At 47.5% G+C, this 26,031-nt stretch overlaps 1 protein-coding gene across 1 annotated transcript in view; it reads right to left on the bottom strand.

The window, feature by feature from the left end:
• The window catches only part of BRAF (B-Raf proto-oncogene, serine/threonine kinase), a 178,710-nt gene that overhangs the window by 27,451 nt on the left and 125,228 nt on the right, over positions 1-26,031 (bottom strand). Inside the window, exons 20-22 of the mRNA XM_040345720.1 lie at positions 25,182-25,192; positions 7,665-7,738; positions 32-220 (exon numbers count right to left, since the gene is read on the bottom strand). Of these exons, the coding sequence (XP_040201654.1) occupies positions 32-220; positions 7,665-7,738; positions 25,182-25,192 (274 nt within the window). The remainder of the gene's footprint in view (positions 1-31; positions 221-7,664; positions 7,739-25,181; positions 25,193-26,031) is intronic.

The raw sequence follows: 26,031 nt of genomic DNA, 5'->3' as shown, positions 1-26,031 counted from the left end.
ATAATTATCCTTAATTAGTAGTGTGATTCACCTTCTATCTTCTCTCTTGTTATCATGGTAGCTCTGCATGCCATTTATGACAGAGCCGAATGGGCAGATGTAACTGAACTGTAGGTCAAAATCATTGACGTATCCGCTCCAGGAACAAGAAGGTGCATTGCTGAAAGTGTTCTGACAACTGAAATCCCAAACACGGTCTTCGTGTTTATTGGCATGCTGGCTGGGAGATGAAACAGAAAATCAATGTATGGTCCTTTCTTATACTGTATTATACAAATAGCAAGATATAAAAAAAGGTTAGTTGGGGCACAAGTTCTCTGTCTAGAGAAGACATGTACCAATTTCAAGGGAGATGTTGACTTCAAGCAGCAGGAGATTGATATTATCTTTAAAAAAAATTACAAAACACAAAACCTTAAGCACGCCCACCGCTTCAACATGCTTTTTAAGCTTTAATAAAGCATGGCATATGCCGTGTGTGTGAGTGTTCATTTTATATTTGTTTTCAAGGGGCCCAGCCAAACCCTGGCTCAGTAGTACCCCCATTCAGCAGAACCCCAGCTTATTAGTATTCCTGTTCAGAAGATCCCTAGCTCATGGATACCTTCATTCAGCAGATCCCCAGCTTACTAGTATCGTCATTCAGTAGACCCCCTGCTCAGTAGTACCCCAAGCTCTGCTAATGCCCCACTCAGTAGTACCCCAAGCTTTGCTGATCCCCTGCTCAGTAGTAAACTACCGCTTGGGTAGTTTCCCGCACAGTTGAAAACGCCCAGCTTGACTGATTACACCCCCCCAGTAGTAACCCCAGCCATGCCTCTGGTTTGCAGATTATTCTCTGTCTTTGGTCCCCATGGACCTCCCACTATATTTCTCCCACGCTGTGCATCGCATGTGACATCTGCTAGTTTCTCTTGCTCCAGTCCCCCAGCTCTTTTCATTCTCCGCCGCTCAGTGCTCTCTCTCTCTGGTCCCCACTCACCTTCCGCTGCTCAGTGCTCTCTCTCTCTGGTCCCCACTCACCTTCCGCCGCTCAGTGCTCTCTCTCTCTGGTCCCCACTCACCTTCCGCAGCTCAGTGCTCTCTCTCTCTGGTCCCCACTCACCTTCCGCCGCTCAGTGCTCTCTCTGGTCCCCACTCACCTTCTGCCGCTCAGTGCTCTCTCTCTCTGGTCTCCACTCACCTTCTGCGGCTCAGTGCTCTCTCTCTCTGGTCCCCACTCACCTTCCGACGCTCAGTGCTCTCTCTCTCTGGTCTCCACTCACCTTCTGCGGCTCAGTGCTCTCTCTCTCTGGTCCCCACTCACCTTCCGCCGCTCAGTGCTCTCTCTCTCTGGTCCCCACTCACCTTCCGCGGCTCAGTGCTCTCTCTCTCTGGTCCCCACTCACCTTCCGCCGCTCAGTGCTCTCTCTCTGGTCCCCACTCACCTTCCGCTGCTCAGTGCTCTCTCTCTCTGGTCCCCACTCACCTTCCGCCGCTCAGTGCTCTCTCTGGTCCCCACTCACCTTCTGCCGCTCAGTGCTCTCTCTCTCTGGTCTCCACTCACCTTCTGCGGCTCAGTGCTCTCTCTCTCTGGTCCCCACTCACCTTCCGCCGCTCAGTGCGCTCTCTCTCTCTGGTCCCCACTCACCTTCCGCCGCTCAGTGCTCTCTCTCTCTGTTCCCCACTCACCTTCCGCCGCTCAGTGCTCTCTCTCTCTGGTCCCCACTCACCTTCCGCCGCTCAGTGCTCTCTCTCTCTGGTCTCCACTCACCTTCCGCCGCTCAGTGCTCTCTCTCTCTCTGGTCCCCACTCACCTTCCGCTGCTCAGTGCTCTCTCTCTCTGGTCCCCACTCACCTTCCGCCGCTCAGTGCTCTCTCTCTCTGGTCCCCACTCACCTTCCGCGGCTCAGTGCTCTCTCTCTCTGGTCCCCACTCACCTTCGGCCGCTCAGTGCTCTCTCTCTCTGGTCTCCACTCACCTTCCGCCGCTCAGTGCGCTCTCTCTCTCTGGTCCCCACTCACCTTCCGCTGCTCAGTGCTCTCTCTCTCTGGTCCCCACTCACCCTCCGCTGCTCAGTACTCTCTCTGGTCCCCACTCACCTTCCGCTGCTCAGTGCTCTCTCTCTCTGGTGCCCACTCACCTTCCGCTGCTCAGTGCTCTCTCTCTCTGGTCCCCACTCACCTTCCGCTGCTCAGTGCTCTCTCTGGTCCCCACTCACCTTCCGCTGCTCAGTGCTCTCTCTCTCTGGTCCCCACTCACCTTCCGCCGCTCAGTGCTCTCTCTCTCTGGTCCCCACTCACCTTCTGCGGCTCAGTGCTCTCTCTCTCTGGTCCCCACTCACCTTCCGCCGCTCAGTGCTCTCTCTCTCTGGTCTCCACTCACCTTCCGCCGCTCAGTGCGCTCTCTCTCTCTGGTCCCCACTCACCTTCCGCTGCTCAGTGCTCTCTCTCTCTCTGGTCCCCACTCACCTTCTGCGGCTCAGTGCTCTCTCTCTCTGGTCCCCACTCACCTTCCGCCGCTCAGTGCTCTCTCTCTCTGGTCCCCACTCACCTTCCGCTGCTCAGTGCTCTCTCTCTCTGGTCCCCACTCACCTTCCGCTGCTCAGTGCTCTCTCTCTCTGGTCCCCACTCACCTTCCGCTGCTCAGTGCTCTCTCTCTCTGGTCCCCACTCACCTTCCGCAGCTCAGTGCTCTCTCTCTCTGGTCCCCACTCACCTTCCGCCGCTCAGTGCTCTCTCTGGTCCCCACTCACCTTCTGCCGCTCAGTGCTCTCTCTCTCTGGTCTCCACTCACCTTCTGCGGCTCAGTGCTCTCTCTCTCTGGTCCCCACTCACCTTCCGACGCTCAGTGCTCTCTCTCTCTGGTCTCCACTCACCTTCTGCGGCTCAGTGCTCTCTCTCTCTGGTCCCCACTCACCTTCCGCCGCTCAGTGCTCTCTCTCTCTGGTCCCCACTCACCTTCCGCGGCTCAGTGCTCTCTCTCTCTGGTCCCCACTCACCTTCCGCCGCTCAGTGCTCTCTCTCTGGTCCCCACTCACCTTCCGCTGCTCAGTGCTCTCTCTCTCTGGTCCCCACTCACCTTCCGCCGCTCAGTGCTCTCTCTGGTCCCCACTCACCTTCTGCCGCTCAGTGCTCTCTCTCTCTGGTCTCCACTCACCTTCTGCGGCTCAGTGCTCTCTCTCTCTGGTCCCCACTCACCTTCCGCCGCTCAGTGCGCTCTCTCTCTCTGGTCCCCACTCACCTTCCGCCGCTCAGTGCTCTCTCTCTCTGTTCCCCACTCACCTTCCGCCGCTCAGTGCTCTCTCTCTCTGGTCCCCACTCACCTTCCGCCGCTCAGTGCTCTCTCTCTCTGGTCTCCACTCACCTTCCGCCGCTCAGTGCTCTCTCTCTCTCTGGTCCCCACTCACCTTCCGCTGCTCAGTGCTCTCTCTCTCTGGTCCCCACTCACCTTCCGCCGCTCAGTGCTCTCTCTCTCTGGTCCCCACTCACCTTCCGCGGCTCAGTGCTCTCTCTCTCTGGTCCCCACTCACCTTCGGCCGCTCAGTGCTCTCTCTCTCTGGTCTCCACTCACCTTCCGCCGCTCAGTGCGCTCTCTCTCTCTGGTCCCCACTCACCTTCCGCTGCTCAGTGCTCTCTCTCTCTGGTCCCCACTCACCCTCCGCTGCTCAGTACTCTCTCTGGTCCCCACTCACCTTCCGCTGCTCAGTGCTCTCTCTCTCTGGTGCCCACTCACCTTCCGCTGCTCAGTGCTCTCTCTCTCTGGTCCCCACTCACCTTCCGCTGCTCAGTGCTCTCTCTGGTCCCCACTCACCTTCCGCTGCTCAGTGCTCTCTCTCTCTGGTCCCCACTCACCTTCCGCCGCTCAGTGCTCTCTCTCTCTGGTCCCCACTCACCTTCTGCGGCTCAGTGCTCTCTCTCTCTGGTCCCCACTCACCTTCCGCCGCTCAGTGCTCTCTCTCTCTGGTCTCCACTCACCTTCCGCCGCTCAGTGCGCTCTCTCTCTCTGGTCCCCACTCACCTTCCGCTGCTCAGTGCTCTCTCTCTCTCTGGTCCCCACTCACCTTCTGCGGCTCAGTGCTCTCTCTCTCTGGTCCCCACTCACCTTCCGCCGCTCAGTGCTCTCTCTCTCTGGTCCCCACTCACCTTCCGCTGCTCAGTGCTCTCTCTCTCTGGTCCCCACTCACCTTCCGCTGCTCAGTGCTCTCTCTCTCTGGTCCCCACTCACCTTCCGCTGCTCAGTGCTCTCTCTGGTCCCCACTCACCCTCCGCTGCTCAGTGCTCTCTCTGGTCCCCACTCACCTTCCGCTGCTCAGTGCTCTCTCTCTCTGGTCCCCACTCACCTTCCGCTGCTCAGTGCTCTCTCTGGTCCCCACTCACCTTCCGCCACTCAGTGCTCTCTCTCTCTGGTCCCCACTCACCTTCCGCTGCTCAGTGCTCTCTCTCTGGTCCCCACTCACCTTCCGCTGCTCAGTGCTCTCTCTCTCTGGTCCCCACTCACCTTCCGCTGCTCAGTGCTCTCTCTCTCTGGTCCCCACTCACCTTCCGCTGCTCAGTGCTCTCTCTTGTCCCCACTCACCTTCCGCTGCTCAGTGCTCTCTCTCTCTGGTCCCCACTCACCTTCCGCTGCTCAGTGCTCTCTCTCTCTGGTCCCCACTCACCTTCCGCTGCTCAGTGCTCTCTCTGGTCCCCACTCACCTTCCGCTGCTCAGTGCTCTCTCTCTCTGGTCCCCACTCACCTTCCGCTGCTCAGTGCTTTCTCTCTCTGGTCCCCACTCACCTTCCGCTGCTCAGTGCTCTCTCTCTCTGGTCCCCACTCACCTTCCGCTATAGCCTTCCAATGTTGCGCACCAATTGTGCCCTCTGTTAGTTGCTACACTCCAGTTTAGACCTGCTCACCTTCCTTCTGTAAAAGGCTTTACACCAGATGTGAGGTCTTCACCAGACACTTCCAGAATACTGTATATACACATGAACCGGAACTGACTGCTGATGTCTTTCCGGCTCAGTTGTTGGTTTCCCAGTGCATACTGGGATATGTCATAATACCTGAAATACCTCCAAAACAAAGCGTAGCACTGAATAAAAGCCCCTCAAAAGCTGCAGGTGCGGTGAGCGAGCTTTGTCATTTTGAAGCACTAAGAAAACTATATGGGGTAACATTTTTGAAGCAAAGCAAATGCAAGGTGAGAATAGGAATGTAAACATACCATTTTATTCAGAGTGAGGTGCTTTTATTGGCATTCTTTGCTTTAAAAAAAATGTGTCAAAATGCCACATTTTGCAACATGTCTAAATGAGCCCTAACAAAGCCGCTCAGCCCCTTATAGTGTGAAGAGCTGTGTTGCATTTTTGTACTTGCAGAAAGCTATTTGCAGATGGTCTATAATAGTAAGCATCAGGTGTATGAACTCATCTGCACAGCAGAGTTTCACAGTTGTAGAGGCAGGGCCGTCTTTAATATTTATTGGACCCTGGGCAAACATTTTTTTTGCCCGGGCCCTTAAAAAGGTTGAGAATGCTGGGGGGTAGCGGGGAGATGGTGCAGGATGTTTGTTGTGTAATGGGCGGGTTGGAATTGAGGTTGCAGGGTGGGTATGTGGCACGCTACTAGGCCCCGGCTGAAGCCAGGGACTTTCCTAGCTGCGGGAGGTGAGGTTGGCCGGATCGGGAGGTAGCCGGGGGAGACTGATAAAGATTTAGGCCGATGTCGGGCCGAGACCATGGCTTATCCTGAAAAGGACGGCCGGGGGCTGTCCCAACGGAGGAGGCTCAGATCCGGGGAAGAACACAACAGGCCTTACCTTAGGGGGTTGCTGGCCGGGGATGCGGCGGAGGAGGAAGGGACGCTAAAGGAGGCAGAGGAATCCTGTAGTCCTGGTTTCCCGTGCTGCGTCTGCAGCAGCCGAGACCTGGGAGAACCCTGGTTGGTTGCTAGAGGTTACAGCACATCATTACAGTGCAGTGATGAGGGGTGCGCTATGTACAGAGTGCAGGGTTGAGGGCTCTGTGGTGCACGAAGTGCAGGGTTAAGGGGTGTGCTGTGCGCGGATTGCAGGGCGGAGGGATGCGCTGTGCACCGAGGGCGGAGGGGTGCGCTGTGCGCAGGGCGGAGGGGTGCGCAGGGGTGCGCTGTGCGCAGGGCGGAGGGGTGCGCTGTGCGCGGAGTGCAAGGCGGAGGGGTGCGCTGTGCGCGGAGTGCAAGGCGGAGGGGTGCGCTGTGCGCGCAGTGCAGGGCGGAGGGTTGCGCTGTGCGCGCAGTGCAGGGCGGAGGGGTGTGCTGTGTGTGGGGCGTGCTGTGTACATCTCCCCCTTCTACTATACAAAGCTTTCATCCCCAGTTTAGAGTTCCCCCAGTTCCTATCCTACCTCCTAGAAAATGTCAGAGTGGAGCTGCAGAGTACTCACAGTGTGTATGTGCAGGCTGCTAGTCAGTAGGAGCTTCTCTCTGTGTAGATTCCTCGCCCCTCCCTCCTCTGTTGTCCTATAGTGTTCGGTGCTTGTGTATATTCCCCGCCCCTCCCTCCTCTGCTCTCCTATAGCGCTTGGCACTGGTGTAGCTTGCTGGCCCCAGGTTTGAGCGGCTGTGGAGGAGCGCTGTCACTTGTAAATACAGAGGCAGCGCTTCTGTATTAACAAGTGACGGAACTGAGCAGCGTCGGAGGTGGCTGAACTCCGGCTGAAACAAAACCCTGGCGGGCACCACTGCAATACAGTGGCAGCTGTTTGGTCCCCCCAACAATGAATGGGCCCTGGACAGTTTCCCCAATTGCCCCGCAGTAAAGATGGCCCTGTGTAGAGGGGTGCATGGACCTGAAAGTACAGACTCTGTGTTGGGGTGTGTGCACCAGTTCCTGTCAGTGTTGCCAACCGACCAGACTGAAATTTACTGGCGCAGCCATGTTTTTACTGGCATTTCACAAAAGTTACTAAATTACATTTTTAGGTGCAAATTTCAATATTTAGGATACAAACAAGTACGCTAGGCAAATAGCAATGTGATTTAAGGTAGATATTAAGGTAAAAAAACATATTTTTGTTATTTTCGATATAATAAGGGCAAATTATTTAGTCACATCACCCCCTGCCTCCATCCCCTCTGCCACCAACACCCCCCTCTGTGGTGCCACAATCTCCCCCTGCCTCCAATCTCCCCCAGGCCCCCTGCCTCCATCCCTGTCTCCATCCCCCACCCTCTGCAGTGCCACTATCCCCCTCTGCGATGCCACCAACACCCCCTGCCTCCATCCCCCTCTGCGGTGCCACCGCAGCCACCATCCCCTTCTGCCTCCAATCACCCCCTACCTCCAATCTCCATGCGCAGTTCCAAGCCGAACTGATCTCGGCTATTTTTACTGGCACATTTCCGCAACCACATACATTTACGAACGGGAGAAAAAAGTGCCTGTTTTTTACGAACTGTCCGTAAAAATACGGACTGTTAGCAACACTGGTTCCTGTGTACCTGTCAAACTCGATTGAACTGGTGAGTATATACAGCCAATGCTTTTTAATTTACTAGAATGCAAGAAAAAACACTCTTTATGCAAGAATGGGCTGAGCACCTGCATGAATAGAGAGTTGAACTTAGAGAGTTGCCATCATCAAACATTTTCTCTCACTTGGAAAAAATGAACTCTACCTCCGTGACAATTCTTGTATGTTGCATTAAGAGACTTTTTTTTACCTGATGATCATATCGATGCTCTGGTGGCTCGGGCACTCATAATTGAGAGGTTGGTCATAATCATTAACCCATCGCTCTGAAGGAAAGAACCAGAATTCCAAATTATTAACATGACCAAAAAAAGAAAAAAACATGGTTGCCCTTGTATAAAATGGCTGAGTGTGTCACTTCTGAAGAGCATGTATGAAACAACTGTTAGAAGAGATATAAGTGAGATCTTTGTGAAATTTTAGAAAGTAAAAGCCTTTATATCACAGCAGAAAATATTTGGGTTATTCAAAAAGACTGAGCAGATTATTTCAAACAAACTAAGGGATAGAAGCACATTCCATACATCACTGGATAGAGGAAAGCTCAAAGCTTTATGGTCCTTGAGGTATGCACTCAACATGAGCATCATGTGTTGCGCAACAAACATCAAAACGGTAGACCGTTTCTTGCCACACATCAAATGGATACTAGTGTAATTGAAATTACAACTTCAACATTTCAATGTCTCAGATCTTGAAGAGTAGCAGGCATAGGTGGGACAAACACCCTTTCTTTTATGTACCCCCTTCGGCAAGTCTCCCACGTTTGACGACTAGGGATGCACCGATATATCGGTGGCCGATACATATCGGCCGAAAATGGCAGTTTGGGGGACATGCCGAAACACATTTAAAATTGCCGATAATGACCGCCCTCCATGGGCGGTACCATTGCGTATAGGAGGGGGCGCAGTTCTTGTACAAATGTTGCCGCGGCCGCCAGACCAGTACAGAGCGCGGGCAGCGGCAGTGGCACTGTACATATTGTGTGCCGACTGCCGCGAGCGCTCTTCCTAGCTCAATTTTCAGGTTTTTTTACTCCCCTCTTCCCCCCCCTCCTCTATGGGAGAGTCTCTTGGTTCAGTCCAGCGGCGTGAGCCGCGTTGACGTCACGGCCGGAGGCGATGGAGGACTCGGAGCGCTGGGCAGGGAGGGAGCTGTGCTGCTAAAAAAGTAAGCAGAACAAGAACAGAACCTGTTAGAAGTTACCCTTAATACAAATGAAATGGCTGGATTGGGGGTGGGGGGGGGAGAGTGGTGAGTGGTTAACTTAAAGCGGGGGTTCACCCTTAGAGGGCACTTTTCCCCCTTAGATTCCTGCTCGTTATTACTAGGGGAATCGGCTATTTATTTTAAAATATGTGCAGTACTTACCCGTTTACGAGACGCATCCTCTCCGTCGCTTCCGGGTATGGGCTTCGGGAATGGGCGTTCCTTCTTGATTGACAGGTTTCCGAGAGGCTTCCGACGGTCGCATCCATCGCGTCACGATTTTCCGAAAGAAGCCGAACGTCGGTGCGCAGGCGCAGTATAGAGCCGCACCGACGTTCGGCTTCTTTCGGCTACGAGTGACGCGATGGATGCGACCGTCGGAAGCCTCTCGGAAGAATGTCAATCAAGAAGGAACGCCCGCTCCCGAAGACCCATACCCGGAAGCGACGGAAGAAGATGCAGCTCGAAAACGGGTAAGTACTGCACATATTTTAATATAAATAGCCGATTCCCCTAGACCGAACGAGCAGGAAGCTAAGGGGAGATTTTTTTTTTTTTTTTAAATGGGTGAACTCCCGCTTTAATACTGACCGAGGTGACCAGCACTTTCTTAATGAAAAAATGGCAGATAAAAAAGAAAATGCCATCTGCCATTTTTTCACAGTGGCTCAGTGAGGCTGCAATTGATTGTTTTTTTGGTAGTCAGAGAAGGCAAGCATGGCTCAATTTTAAAAACGTTTGTGTTATTGAGCCATGCTTGCCTTCTCTGACTACCAAAAAAAACATCAATTGCAGCCTCACTGTGCCAACACAGGTCGCCACTGTGCCCATCACATGCAGCCACTGTGCCAACACACGTCCCCACTGTGCCCATCAAACGCAGCCACTGTGTCCATCACATGCAGCCACTGTGCCCACACGTCACCACTGTGCCCATCCAACGCAGCCACTGTGCCCATCCAACGCAGCCACTGTGCCCATCCAACGCAGCCACTGTGCCCATCCAACGCAGCCACTGTGCCCATCATGTAATACATACAATTATTGAAAAAAAAATTGAAATAGGGGGAAAACAAAGAAAAGTCCTTTTCGGTTTCGGACTAAATTTTTTTTTTTTTTCCGGTTTCGTTTCGGTTCTGAAATTTCCATTTCAGTGCATCCCTATTGACGACTATGCAAGGATCTTCACCCAAATTCTAACACTGAAGCAATTAACCTTACCAGAGAGATGAAAAGTTGATTCATCCAAAAAAATTAGTCGCTCAGAAAAATTGTCCTCTTCCATATCCTGCACAATTATATATATTGTATATATTTGACTTGTGTTGAGTGTCATTTAAAGGGGCCTGGAAAAAAAGTTGTCTGAATGCAGAGTGCCAGGTGGGTTGGAATGTTCACAGGTTCAGGGTGATGTAGATGAACTGGTAAATCAAAGCAGCCCTCTAGGGGGCTGTACTACAGTAGCTTAAAGCGGGAGTTCACCCGAAATGTTTTTTTTAACCTTAGATTGATGCTCATTTTGTCAAGGGGAATCGGGTAGTTTTTTTTAAATCCGAGCAGTACTTACCGCTTTAGAGATGCATCTTCTCCGCCACTTCCGGGTATGGTGTTCGGGACCGGGCGTTCCTACTTGATTGACAGGCATCCGACAGTCGCATCTATCGCGTCACGAGTAGCCGAAAGAAGCCGAACGTCGGTGCGGCTCTATACGGCGCCTGCGCACCAACGTTCGGCTACTTTCAGAAAATCGTGACGCGATAGATGCGACCGTCGGAAGACTGTCAATCAAGTAGGAACGCCCAGTCCCGTAGCCCATACCCGGAAGCGGCGGAGAAGATGTATCTCTAAAACGGTAAGTACGGCTTTGATTTAAAAAAAAACTACTCAATTCCCCTTGACAAAATGAGCATGAATCTAAGATTAAAAATTAACATTTCCGGGTGAACCTCCACTTTAAACCATAGAAATATAGAAAGGTGCTCCAGACCAAAACTGTATGGTTGGCATAAAAAGTTATACAAAAATAGCCAATGCAGGTGTGAACCAGGCATTAGGCCTGGTTCACACCTATGAATTTATTTTATTGCGTTTTCAGTTTTGCAGAAACACACTACAGTCCATTTAACATGGTTTCCAATGGGTGTAGTTCACATCTATGCATTTTATGGAAAGGGGCGGGGACTCTTTTTTCTGTTTTTTGGTTCCATAGACTTTAATGGATCAAAAGCACGTATTAAAAAACGTAAACTGCACCTGCAATATGCAAACTGCAACCTGCATAGGTGTGAACCAGGCTTTAAGACATCCCCAAAGCATGTTATTTTAAGGCATTCCATAATTTTGAAAGCAACACCCATGACAGTGCCCGGAGGGGACCACCAAAGAGGAGGTAAGAGACCGCTCTGTGCAATATCATTGCAAAGAGCAGAAAAGTATATATATATTTTAAAGTCACATTTAATATCACTTTAACTCTACACTGCTGCCAGGAGTGTGCATCTTTTAAACTGACTGTTGGCTTTTTCATTATAGGGATGGAGAGGCTGTATACCAGACCCCCGGAAGCCATGACTAAGCACTGATCCATAGTGTGAAACGCGTAGGCTGCTATCCCTATTTTTGCTGCATTTTGTAGTGCATTTTCCATTTGTTTTACAATAAAGACAACCCAAAGGTTTTTTGGAGTCGGCTGTCCATTTTCTAGCCTCTAATATAGACCCCCGGAAGGGTGCCTAATTCTACCCCCCCCCCCCACCCAAACATCAGTTCTCTGATCTCCCCTTACATCTCCAGTTTCAGGTGTCACTTTCTCTGGCCAGGGAGGAAGCTACTGGCTTCCATTTAGGGCAGTTGGGACATCAGGGGTGAAAAAATCCCCATATGTCCCATTAAAGAGAGCCTGACACAAAGACATTATTTCACAAAGGGGACTTTTTGTTCCCTACGTGCTATAAGGCTTTAGTGAAAAAGTGCAAAAAATAAATAAATAAAAAAAATAATTACACCCAAGCAGCTTAACCCCCCCCCCCCCCAAAAAAAAATAAAAAAGTTAAGCCTGCCCTGTTCTCACAAACAAGCATGTTAGCTTAGCCTTGTTTCCATGTCTTTTGCATGAAAACATGGCAGCAAGTGCTCTGGACTATCTAATCAAAATGTGAAATATTTGGCTGTAGCAGGAGGCAGTTTGTTGGCAAAGTGTCTGCAGGAAACAGTGAAGCATGATGGAGGCTCCTTGCAAGTTTGGGGATGCATTTCTGCAAATGAAGTTGGAGATTTGGTCAGGATCAAAGGTGTTCTCAATGCTGAGAAATGCAGGCAGATACTTATCCATCGTGCCATGCCATCCTCTCACTCCCTTATAGGGAGTCCCTCTGCCCCATTGGGCTTCAAAGCGGAGCAGGTAGGGTGGGCTGTGTGAGAGGACCCCCTCACACCCGCCATTGCCACCCGAGGCATGGAGAAAGGTGGCAGATTGCCTCTGGGGGAGGCCTCCCAACTCCTGCAGTCCGGCTCCTCTCTCGAGTACACACACAAAATACACTTTAAAAAAAAAAAAGAAAAGAAAAAAAGATCTTCAGTATAAAGACTAAAAAGAAGCCCTGTAAGGGATGGTTTGGCCCCCACAGAGCCCTGTTCTGAACATCATTGAGGCTGCCTGGGATTACATGAAGAGACAGAAGAATTTAAAGCAGCCTACATCAACAGATCTGTGGTTAGTTCTCCAAGATGTTTGGAACAACCTACCTGCCGTATTCCTTCATACAACAGTGTGCGAGTATACCTAGAATTTATGCGATTTTGATGACAAAGAGTGGTCACACAAAATATTGATTTGAATTTCTATTCCGTTTTGCTTTTTTTTTTTACTTGTTTTATTCATTGATAAAAATAAATCAACACTTCTGCATCAGGAAGCTTTCTTACTTTACAGCAATTTTTCACAGCACTGTATAATTTTTATTTATACATGTTCATGGGGGCAGCTATATTTGTCGGTTACCTATGCAGGCGCTGCTTCCTGCTCTGCAGTGCTACAGAATGGTTGTGCTTTACTGTTCCTTCCCACAATGGAAGTCACTGAAAATTTGTTTACACTCCATGTGATCGTTATCTTACCTCAGCAGCTGTTAAGCAGTCAGGCAGAACCATTAGAGCAGTGCAGCTACTCTTCCAGTAATAGCTCATCTACAATTTTTTTTATTTATACCAATATAATTAATATATGGAAAAGCAAGCATGTAAAAGATTGTAGGTAATCAAAATCTACTTTAAAGTTGAACTAGATCCAAGAAGTAAAACATAATATATTACAACCTACTGAGCCTTAGATGTGGTAGCAGCATTCGTTTTGTTATTTGCAGGATTAACTGGTGAATATAAAAGGAATAATACCAAAAAATAAAATAACAAATGCAGCCACATCTAAGGACCAGCAAGTTGCATTATACTACATTTCTGTTTTTGGGTTTAGATACGCTTTAAGGAAAATACTGCAATAATAACTGAAATACGAACTGGCTGAAAAAAATTATACGGTCTCTTTAAAGTTACCTTGAGGTGCAGCCATTGCCACAGTGATACTCAGCAGCAGGGCCAAGACCACCATCATGACTTTACTTCTGGAGATGTCTTGATAGAGAGTTGCTGGAATTTGGAGTACTGGATATTTTCAAGTTTGGCTTGTTTATAAGCATTGCCGAGAAGTTTTCTTACACATTAACCACCTGTTTTTCAGATATTGCTGCCAATGACAGGATTGTGCCAGGGGTATAGGTCACAAATTACATGATTAATAATACAGCCATCTATTTACACATTAAGCCCAGGTTCACACGGACTGTGGGAATGAAATCGTGCCAGTTCAGCTGAACTCGCACTATTTCATTTCTGCATGTCAGTCCAGACTTAGGGGGCGATTTCTGTACAGATGTCAATGGTAAATCGCACCCCGAAATTGCAAAAACGTAGTACAGGAACTACTTTTGCGAATCAGTGCGTCGCACCAATTCGGGCGCTGCCATTGCCGCTGATTTGGCACGCAACTGAACATGTCAAAGCGCATCAATGTGAACCAGGGCTAAAGAATGTGACTTTAAACCGAGCCGCAATGAAGATTGCCGAATTGGATTTCAGGTCATAAACTTTGAAGGCCCATTTGTACCAGCTTGGTCTGCTGTGGTGTGGTAATTCATTGTTGCACACTAATGCCCATTGCATTACGGAAGCTCTTTAATTTGAAAGGGCACCCTGATACACTTCAAATCGAGCATGCAGCATTTTCCCCATATGAAATGGTTGGAATAGTGTTCATGAAATTAGTGTAACCTTCAATAAAATGGCATCAGGGTAACTAATTACCAAAGGGCTAATAAAAAAAAAATTGGATGCCAATTATTAAATGGTCGATTAGCATACATAATAAGTGTGCAAGAAATTGGTGAAATCGTCAATAAAATGGCATCAGAGTAACTCTGGTAATCTGAGGGTTCTGAAAGATGGATGCCGTTACCCAATCCAGATGTCCTGAAGAAGTCATGTGACCAAATGCATTGGGCGGAGCTGGGTGAAGTCATCTTAGATGTAGAAGTAATTGGAAGTGAAAGTATATGTACCACTACATGCTGTACATTGAGCAGAAGTGCTTTTATTGATGTGCTTTACCTATGTGCACTAGAGGAATGATGACCGAGTGTCATTAAGGTTTTATTTTTATTTTTTTTCAAGAAAATTTTTATTGAGTATTTATGCAATACAGAATTGTTCATATTGAAACAGTACATAAAATAGTGATTATGTAATTTATCATCAACAAGCTTATAATAGAACAATAAAAATAAGACAAAACATCCTCAATCAGATAATACTTCAGAGAGTGAGAAGTGAGAAGTGACTCCCCCCATCCCACCCACCCCGTAAAGGGGACAATCTGTGGGTGACGAGTAGGGGAATGTATCTCTTAGTGAGAAGGTTTTTTCTCAAAAATATCAGTACACGTTTGCCTAATGTTACTTTGTATCCATACTCAATGGTTCCTTTCTGCTCTTTGGGATTCAATTTAGGGACAACAAAATATAACCCCCTCAGAAGCATTGATAGATTTGTTAGAAAAAATAAGATATAGGAATTAAGGTGACTGACCTATGAACCATATGAAAGAACCGTGAAAATAAAACCAAACATCCTTAATCAACCAATATTTCTGAAAGTGAGAAGCGAGTCCCCCCAACCCACCCACCCCCCAAAGGGAACAATCTGTGGGTGACATGTAGGGGAACACACCCTTCAGTAAGAGGGTTTCTTTCTCCGAACCAACAGCAGACCTTTGCCTAATGCTACTTTGTACCCAACTTACTGGTTTCTTTCTACTCTTAGGAGGACAGTATAGGGAAGTGGTAAGGGGGAATAATGGCTAAGAGGGAGGTGAGAATACCGGTCAACCAACGTCACCCCTTCCCGTTGTCGATAAAGGATCTGTAGGACTGGGGACCGCTAGTTGTGTAAGGGAATCTATGTAGTGCAACCAGTTTGCCCATATGTGTCTGTATTTTCCATGTGAATCTTTAGCTTGATGTATTAATCTTTCCATTTCTTCTGTTTTATTTACCCTTTTCAGCCAGTCATCAATTGTCGGGGGGGTTTTGGATCTCCAGTACAGAGGGATGCACTGTGTGGCCGCATTTATTAGGTGGAGCGCCAGAGAATGTTGATATTTCGATTTTGTTATGGGAGAATGATGTAGTAAGAATTGTTCCGGAGAGCACGCTATTGGCAGAGTGGTGACCTGGACTATGCGTTCGTGTACCGTTTTCCAGAATTGTGTCAATGAGGGGCATTCCCACCAAATATGTAGAAATGAGCCCTCTGCTCCCTCACATCTCCAGCAATTTGAGGACACAGTCGGGAAAATTTTATGAAGCTTGTCAGGTGTCCGATACCATCTAGTGCATATTTTGTATCTATTTTCTTGTGCTGTTACACTAATAGAGCCTTTATGTGTGTATTCCCAGGTAAGTTTCCAGTCCTCGTCAGATAAGCGTAAGGTAAGGTCGGTGTCCCAGGCAGTTCGGGTGTTAGTGATAAGAATTTTGTCCTGGGAGAGCAGGGAGTATAAAATCGAGATTAGGTGGCGCATGGGTACCTTCGAAGTACATATCTGCTCTAGGGGTGATAGATCTCTACACCACGACGATTTTGACCGGGTAGAGCTAAGGAAGTGTTTAAATTGGAGGTATTTAAAAACAGAAATAGAGATGTGTGGAAGCTTGGTGACCAGGTCCGGGTATGCTAACAACTTGCCACTTTGGTAAAAATGGTGTGCTCGGAGTGTCTGAAGAGTCGGGTCCGAAACTGGGTGAGTAAAGGTTACATTGGGAGGAAAGTCTGGGCTAAGTGATAGAGGCGTCAATGGACCAGGAGAGGGATTTATTTTAAGGGTTTTACAAGCTGCTTTAAAGTTTAGTATCGTGGGCCCGATTAATGGATGTTCTATGCAGTTTTTAGGAATTGAACCAGGTTTTATCCAGGGTAAATGGGAGATGGGAAATTTAAGATATGCATTTTCCAATTCGACCCACTCTTTGTTAGCCCCATGGAGGTGCCAGTCAACAAGTCTCGTAAGAAGGCAGGCTTTGTGGTAAGTGGATATGTCAGGAACGCCTAGGCCGCCGCTGCACTTTGGTTGGATCAATTTGGCCCAGCTTAGTCTCGGAGCTTTACCTGCCCAAAGAAAGTTTCTGCAATGCCTCTTGAATGTGTTGAAGAAGGTCTGTGGGAGCTTAATTGGGATTGCTTGAAGAAGGTACAAAATCCGTGGGAGGACATTCATTTTAAGTACTGATGCCCTGCCAAACCACGAAATCTTACCCTTATTCCAGTCCGACATGTCTGTCTTAATAGACATCAAAGCGGGCAGAAAGTTGAGTTCGAACAGTTTATTTAAGTTTTTCGGGACTTTGATACCTAAGTATGTGATATGTTCTGTTTCCCATTTGAAGGGGAAATTCTTTTTACATAAGTCTGTTGTTGTGGTCGGCAGGGTGACGTTTAGCGCTGTTGATTTATCAAAATTTATTTGGAGATTAGATAATGAGTTGAAAAGTTTGAAATCCGAAAGGAGGTAAGGAATCGAGGTGATTGGGTCAGAGAGGAACATCAGGACATCATCCGCATACGCGGCAATCTTATACTGTTTCCCCCGGATCTCAATCCCCCTAATAGCGGCGTTGGCCTGCAATCTTCTGAGGAGGGGTTCCATTAAAAGGATGAAAATGAGGGGGGAAAGAGGGCAACCCTGACGAGTTCCATCGGCGATGGAGAAGGCATCCGATAGGTGGCCGTTAACCCTAATCCGCGCCGAAGGAGCAGAGTATAGCATGAGGATCATTTGGACAAGATGGACCGGAAAACCAATTCTATACAGCACCGCTGTCATGTAATCCCAGGCCACTCTATCGAATGCCTTCTCAGCGTCCAGGGACAAAAAGAATCCAGCTTTATTAGAGGTTGTTAGCCAATGGTGTATATTGAGAACTTTGGTGGTGTTGTCCCTGGCTTCTCTACCCGGGACAAATCCAACCTGCTCTGTTGAGATTAGATTGGGGATCAGTGGAGTAAGACGGTTGGCAATTATTTTGGCGTATAGTTTAATGTCCACATTTAGTAGTGAGATTGGGCGGTAGTTGGGAACGAGGGTAGTATCTTTACCTGGCTTGGGGATTAGAGAAATATGTGCCTCCAGGAGGTCTTTATTGTAGGATGGGGAGTCAATGACGTCGTTAAAAGTTGTTAAAAAGTTTGGTAGTAGTAGGTCGGTAAAAGCTTTGTAGTAGCTGACTGGTAAGCCATCCGGGCCCGGGCTTTTCCCAGGTTTAAGTTGTTTTAATGCTTGGGTGGCTTCTTCCATGGTGATTGGGGAGCCAAGGTCCTCAATATCTTCGGGTGTGGAGAGGGATGGACAATGCACAGCTAGAAAATCCTCAATCAAGGTTTTTCTATTTGGCGTTGTGAGTGATGGTGTTGGAGGATGTAGATTGTATAGGTTAGATAGATATTTTACGAACTGTTCAGCAATTTCATTATTGGTTACAATGGACTCTCCGGTCGCTGTTGTGATATTATTAATGGTATAAGAGGCTTTTTTCTTTTGTAGGGCGGCGACCAAAAGTTTGCCCGACTTGTTACCGTGTTCGTAGAACAGTTTGTTAGTTAGGGTATATTTACGTATAAGCTTTTTTCCAATCTCCCCCAGAAGTTCCTCTCTTGCGTTCACTAAATCCTCCTGTACCTGGGATGCTAACGTGCGTTTGTGTGTAAGTTCCAAGGCTTTGATCCTGTCAGACAACTCAACAATCCGTGCTTTGCGTGCTCTAGCCCTTTTAGCCATTATGGAGATAAACGATCCTCGAACCACACATTTGTGTGCAGCCCACACCAGTGGAGAGGGGGAGTCTTCTATTGTGTTTTCTCGGAAGTAGTCAGTTAAGACCTTCGAGATGCTCGTAATGTTGGGCTTGTCTAACAGGATGGAATCATCCAGTCTCCAGATGGGTGATCTAGCCCGGTGGGAGGGGATTGAAAGTGTGATGGATATTGGGTGGTGGTCGGATAACAGCATGGGGTCTATGGTTGCATCCACCAGAGCTGTAAGGTCGGCCTGTGATATAAAGAAATGGTCAATCCTTGAGTACTTCTTGTGTAAGGGGGAGTAATATGTGAAGTCTTTTACATTGGGGTATAGGGTACGCCAAGCGTCGTGGAGGGACAATGTGGTTAGGCAAGATTTGATTGTCCTTAGGGCATTAAATTTAATGCATGAGGATCCATTGGACGTGTCTAGAAATGGCTGCAATGGGACATTAAAGTCTCCGCCTACGATAAGTGTACCTCTTTGAAAGGCCGTTAATTGATATGTTACGGAACGAAAAAAGGCTACTTGTTTCGTGTTTGGCGCATATATGTTAGCGATTGTGTATGTTAAGTTGTGTAGAGATCCGCGGATAAAAATGAATCTGCCATTTGGGTCTCTAAGGCCCCATACTCACGAGCAAACATGTCTGCTGAAACTGGCCCGCAGGCCAGTTTCAGCAGACATGTTTGGTCGTGTGTGGGCGCGAGCGGGCCGAATTCCAGCAAACATTTGCCCGCCGGGCCTTTTCCCAGCAGACAAATATTCCTGGACTTGTTTTAAAACAGTCCGCTGGAATTCTGCCCGCTCGGACATGTACGGTCGTCAGTACAGACCTACCGTACATGTCCAGGCGCCCGCCGTCCCTCGCATGCGTCGAATGACTTCGACGCATGCGTGGAAGCATTTTAAAGGCGGGCCGCCCACGTCGCCGCGTCATTGTCGCGGCGACACCGCGTCATCGACGCGGCGACACCGCGGACACGCCCCGCGTATTGTTTACGCGCGGACTTCTGTACGATGGTGTGTACAACCATCGTACAGAAGCCCTCTGGCAGACATGTATGGTGGAAACGGTCCGACGGACCGCTTTCACCATACATGTTTGGTCGTGAGTACCCGGCCTTAGAGTTTCTTCGACCTGAAAGGGACAACGCCGTGAGATCAGGATCGACACTCCCTTGGATTTCGCTGTATTGTTAGGGGCGTGGTATACCAAGGGGAAATTTTTATCGGTAAGTTTTGGAATTCCGTCAGATCAGAAGTGCGTTTCTTGTAGAAGTGCAATGTGAATTTTTTCCTTCCATAATGTATACAATAGGCGTGATCGCTTTTCAGGGGTATTCAGGCCGCGGGAGTTTAGTGAGTATAATTTGATCCGCTCTAAGGGTCCTCCCGTCCTATCTGTGGATGGAGGGTTCAAGGTTGAGATCATTTTGTATTATAGAGGATCCCCGATGGGGGGGGGGGGGGTAAAACACTGGGAAGGATCTGGGCAGGATGGGGGGGACCCAAGAGGCCTCAGAGGGAACTGTAGTGTTACGCAGAGGTCTGATGGGGGGTCTCCAACCCCTTATATTTACAGTAACCGATTAAGTGGTGAAATGTACTTCACCCACTTCCTATATATACAAATTAATCGGATTAGTACGGTGAGCACCTCGCTCCCACCCTCCCAAGGGAGCCTAGAAGGACAGGTGCACCACCGTTGTGGGGTTGACCAATACCAAGACAATGGAATGAAACAATACTGAAATACTAAAATACTTAAATATGGTTTCGAGAACTGATCTACGATTAGAGATAACAAAAATTCAAACATGTCCGTGCCACCCCAGAATAGAGTCATGCTGAGAGAAGGCAGATATTACGAGCATAAATTCGAATAGCACTGTGTGCAACAAAATTGAGTAATACATTACCAACAAGCCGGGATTCGGTATGTTGGTTTGAGGGGTCTCTCAGAATGAGTCCATTTTTTCGAGGGGCATGAATAATGTGTAACCTTACTTAACATCTAATTGAGTATGTATATCCAGCCACTTTTATAACTTTATAGGACTGACAGACCCTCCTTCTCCCTCCTAAGTTAACAACTCGGGGTACCCTTCTTCCCCCATAAGGGAGGACGATTGCCCTGTATAATGTCAAATACATCTTCTCATACCCTTTGTCTATACTATGAACCATGTGTAACCTTATTAAAAACTTATCTGTGTGGAACGTCCATTCTTTAAGGCAGTCTTTGTGGCACAGCCATTCCGGTAGAGGACTGTTTTACTCCCATCGAAAGCTTGTGTCTTCGATTGGGGTGTCATTCTGAAGAGTATCGCGTAGATCTTTCTTGACTAGTCTCTTCCATTGACGAAGGTCTAAAAGTTGGGTGTTCTGGCCTCAGAAAGTATTAGAGAGAAATGTTACTTCACTTATTCTCAGTTGTCGATCCTGGCCCTACGGGCATCCGGGGGGGTCGCCTGATCTTGGTCCCTTCTTGCACCACGTGAGCCTTGGGGATGTCTTGGGGTGGACGGGGATCTTCTCCTTCGAAAATTTGTCGTTTGGGTCTCCATAGGTGTTTCAGGCGGTTTGCCCCATCTGCCTACCGAGCGGCGGTATGGTGCATACCAATCTGGTACAGAAATTGGTGGTAGGCCGAGCGTTTCACAAAATTTAGGCAGGTCTTCCGGTACTCTTAAAGCGGCGTTGCGGCCTTGGTGAGATGCAGCTAGGCAGAAAGGGAATTTCCACTTATATCTAATTCCTCTCGATATTAAGGCTTCCAGGAGTGGCTTGAGGTCACGTCTGTGTTGAAGAGTTATTCCTGAGAGGTCTTGATACAATTGGACTGTGGTCTCTCCGCAATAGAGCCTTTGACCCCTTGCTCGGCGCAGTATTTCATCTTTTAGCTTAAAGTCAATTAGGCAACAGATTATATCTCTAGGGGGATCCGTGTCTTTTCCCCGGGGACGAAGAGCGCGGTGGATCCGTTCGAAATTAATGGCTGTCTGTCTGGGTTTCTCTAGTATGGAGTTAAACAGGGCCGTAATTTCATTTTGGATTTGTTCTCCTTCGACTGATTCGGGTAGCCCTCTCACACGCAAATTTCGGCGGCGGCCCCTATTGTCTAGATCTTCCAGTTGACGGTTCACTTCCCTTAGCTGGAGGGTGTGGTCGTCGATTTTTCTTGTTGATTTCTGGAGAACCGTATCATGTTCATCCAGTGTCTGTTCGGTGCGAGTGACCCTATCAGAGAGTGAGCGCAGGTCAATGCGGAGCTCAGCAATGGCCGCCGATAGGGTGTCTTTAATATCTGTTGCCACCGCTTTCAGATCTGTAATACTGAGGTGTGAACCTGTAGTGGGCTGCAAATCACCCTGGCCTCTATCCGGTGGCGATGGAGGCACTGCATCTGATGCACTAAGCACTATGTCCGCTTGGTCCTGTGCGGTGTTTTGTATTAGGTCTTGAGGGGCGCCCCGGCGTGTCTGCGCCAAGTTTCCTCGGGGCGTGCGGAAAACTTCTGGAGTATTTTGGTTTTGTGGCCCGGTGTGACCTCGTGGGGAGCGGGACCGGGAACCTGAGGAACTACGGGAGGCGGTCCCCATGTTATCCAGTCTGTCAGGCAGTTTTACTTTTAATGACAGGCAGTTCTTTCCCATAGGGCAATTAGGAATGATTCAATTGTGGGTAACCTGACAGTGGACTGCAAAAGTGTTAGGTGTTAGCAAGGAGGGGGGGCGGTATGGTGAATATTGGGTTCTCTGAGGGTGAATCAATATGGCCACCGATCTGAGGGCTTATAGGAGTCCTTAGCCCTGTCTGCAATATGCTCCAATTGCTGATAGAGTCACTAGGGCCCCTTATTTGCCAGGTGTCCGTACTACTGTATGAGGGAACGGTGGGGAGTCTGGAGGAACAGGTAATGTGAGGGAGAAGTCACCCCTGAGAGAGCCAATATGGCTGCCGACTCTAGCTGCTGGCCTGGTTTGCGGCCCTTCAGGTGTCTGTTACCTGGAGAGAGGGTCTGTGGCGGCGTCCTCGGGTCCCTCTGTTGCTGTACCCGGCGTTGGTGAGGTGTAGGAGAGCTATGGGGAGTCTGTGGGGCCGTCCGGAGCTATTTACTCAAGGTACAGTATGGCCGCCGTCCTCCGCTCCGCGACTAGGCCCAAGCCGCGGTGTTTCCTGAGGCGCTTCCCCCGGTCCGGAGCGCTGTCTACCGGCGGTTTCGGGCGGTGGCGGTTTGCGGTCTGGCGCTTCTCAGGGTGTATGGCGGTTAGTTGTGCTGAGCCTGTGAGGTGGTTTTGGGCAACCGTTGAGGCTATTAAATGCCGTTTAATCCGCTGTGCTTCTCTGAGGTGGCCGGAGAGCTGCACTTAGGCGTCCATCTCCATTGCCGGCTTGGCCACGCCCCCCATTAAGGTTTTAATAAATGTCATCTTTTTATCTAGTTTATTTTTTGCGTGCCTTGAGAAACTAAGAGGAAGCGGACATTGGGTGAGATACCTGGACCGCGGAAGAAGGTTGTATATGTCCTCTATAATGTGTAATAGTGTCATACATTTAAAGTGGTTGTAAACCTCAGACATAAAATATGAACAAAGCATATACTTCTATAGTGAATACTTGTCTCAATTAGGAGCACTAAAAGTGTAATTTCTGTCTGATGCTTCGTTCCAACGCTATCAGCATTAATCACTTCTCACAAGTTTTACAGACACCAGGAGAAAAAAGGTGGCAGGGGAGGGATCTCCAGCAGATTGACAGCCTCAGTTCTGTTCCTGTGTGAAGCAATGTGTCCCTTTCTACCAATCAGCTCTCAGACCTCTCCTCATTGAGCTCTGCAGAATATAACTTCTCTGCCCCATTTTATTGAATGCTCAGACAAGCTTTAGCAAGTCTGGACTTTAAACACATGTAAATAATACAAGACTGCAGATAAACAGGTACAACTAGGTTTTATTTCATCTCTGTGTATCACCTGAGGCCACTTAAATGGGTATATGTGAGGGTTTACAACCACTTTAAGTTTAAGGAACACTAAAGGTTCAATTTTTATTAGATCCATTGATTGCTGTAAGCTAGAGCATTTAAATATCACTTACCTCGTTTTTCCTTTGGACCTCCAAAATACAGTAATCCAGGTGTGAAAATGCCATTTCCTGTCACTCCTCTTCTTGCTTCCCACCAGCATCTGAGCCGTTTTGCATGGTGGAAAGCAGAATGTGCTCACCCCCTCCCTATGACTAAAGCCCTGCGTGAAGATGCTCTCTTATCCCTCATAGGCATGGAGGCTAAGCCTGATGGGAACTGTAGTTCCCATTAGGCCGTGATGTAGCAAGAATGAATGCGCACCGCAAACCAGGAAGTCAGTGAGAATAATGATTCGGGAGTGATGGAGGTGAATAAAACAGCTCGATTTCAACAGGTATCAAACTAGTTATAATGCAAAACATTACTTTTTACTTTATCAGCTTCTGTCAGACTTTAATTTAAGAGGAAAATATTTTTGTCTTTACAACCCCTTTAAGTGTAAACCTGGAGTGGAGCAACGGTGAAGTGCATCACAGAGTGCTGTAAGATTTGCATATTTTCCAGCATGATGGATCTGTTTATTGATATTAGACAGTTTGGTGGATGTAATCACACAAATGGTCAAGATAATTTTGTTCATAAGAAATGAATGTTTGAATATATAAAAATATAACAAACGCTGTAATGCTCAACAATAACAATGTCTTTCAGTAATCAACTTAGAAAATTTATAAACGTCTCTCAAAAATCATGTTGTGCCGAGTGACTTTTCTCCCGCCAACACTATATGCCAATTTTCTCTTCTCCTATTTTTAATTTTGGGTGTGCCCTCACCTGGACTCCTTGACCTTTTACGAATATTGTATGGTCAATGACAGCTTTTGTCTTTAAGACTTCAAATGTCTTGTTAGTGACACTCGAGAATGATCCTTTTCTTTTGGCCGCTTTCTTGTCCTAAGGCTCACTTTAAGATGACATCACCTTGATCCCTTTAAGCACTCTCCAGCTCGCTTCCGTTCAGCCCACATACAGATAAGCAAAAAATAATATATATATTTTTTTTATATACTTTGCTTATTACAGGGATGATCACTGTAAAAACAATCGTTTTAATTGTCATGAGTAGCTTTTATTCACAATTCATTGTTTATTATTGTGATGGTTTATGACTGGCAACAGCTATCAAATGGTACAGGGCTGCTGTGTAGGTCACAATCGCAAACAATGCTATGAAGAACGGATGCCAGTCATGACAGTTGTATACTAGTGGACATATGATCGCTGTGATTAGTCACAGCAATTACATGGTACCTAGGCCAATCACAGCAGCCCTGTATTGAGCACTGTGATCAGCTGTGACCACCCGACACAGATCACACCCTGGTACATCCTCCCAGAATAAGAGCACGCACCCAGCTGTTTACTTTTACAACCCCTGGCCAAAAGTATGGAATCACCATTCTTGGAAAATGTTCATTCAATTGTGTAGAAAAATCAAGGAGAGGAAAAAAAAAAAAAAAAAAAAAAAAAAAAAAAAAAAAATCGGAAATCGCTCAATTCTGATGAAAATATTATGGAATCATGAGGGAAAAAAAAACACAGTACTCCACTAGTTCTTTGTTGCACCATCTCTGGCTTTTATAACAGCTTGAATTCTGAGGCATGGATTTAATTAAATCGACAAACGGTATTCATCAATTCAGCTTCAACTTACTCTTATAACACAGTTAACTCCTTCCCTGCCAGTGACATTTACATTATTAATCAGTGCATTTTTATTGGACCAAGCGCTGTATGGTCCCAAACGTGTCCAATACGTCCGCCATTATGTCGCAGTCCCAGTAATTAAAAAAAAATAAAATAAAAAAGCTGATCACCGCTATTACTAGTTTAACAAAAAAAAGCCATAAATCTATCCCCTGTTTTGTAGACGCTATAACTTTTGCACAAACCAATCAATTTACAAAAAGTACAACATAGTGTTTTTTTTTTTTTTTAAATTGTCGCTTTTTTTGTTTATAGCGCAAAAAATAAAAACCGCAGAGATAATCAAATACCAACAAAAGAAATCTCTATTTGTGTAAAAAAAAAAAAAAAAAAGGACATCGATTTTGTTTGGGTACAACATCGCACGACCGCACAATTGTCAGTTAAAGCGACGCAGTGCTGTATCGTTAAAAAAATTGCCCAGTCATTAAGCAGCCAATTCTTCTGAGGCTGAATTGGTTAAGTTTTCTATCTTGACGCTTTGATGTCTTCCTTGGTCTACCAGTACGCTTCCCTTTAACAACCTTCCATTTGATTTTTACTTGGTCCAGATTTTAGACACAGCTGACTGGGAACAACCAACATCTTTTGCAACATTCCCTGATAATTTCCCTTTTTGAAGACATTTTATAATCCTCTCCAGAATGTTGGAATGTTAAATGAAAATAGCTTTTTTTCTACACAAATAAATGAATGAAAATTTTGCAAGAGCGATTCCATACTTTTTGCCAGGGTTTGTAGATGATCATGGAAACAAGCCAAACCCCACATTTTCAAAAGTTAAGCTGAACAAGTGTAACCATTTAAAACCAAATATTTAAAGTGGTTGGGGAGCTGAAGTTACACATTGCAGAGCTCAGTGAGGAGAGCTCCGAGAGCTGATTGGAGGGGAGGGACAACCCCTCCACCCTCCCTTCACAGAGCACACAGAACAGAGCTCAGGCTGTGTGCTGGAAATCCTCTCCAGTCAAATTAATTTTCTTGGTGTCAGGAAAACGTATCCGAAGCGACTCAAACAGAAATGACACAAACTATACAGCAGGGGTATTGAATTAAAATTCAAGAACGTCTGGCCACTAAAATTTGCTTCTGGCCAAGGTTGGAATCTCAAGTCTGTGCTATGAGAAAGATTATACCGTACTTT

This window comes from Rana temporaria, chromosome 3, assembly GCF_905171775.1.
Source record: "Rana temporaria chromosome 3, aRanTem1.1, whole genome shotgun sequence".
Taxonomy (NCBI): domain Eukaryota; kingdom Metazoa; phylum Chordata; class Amphibia; order Anura; family Ranidae; genus Rana; species Rana temporaria.
This window is presented reverse-complemented; position numbering and strand designations above follow the sequence as displayed.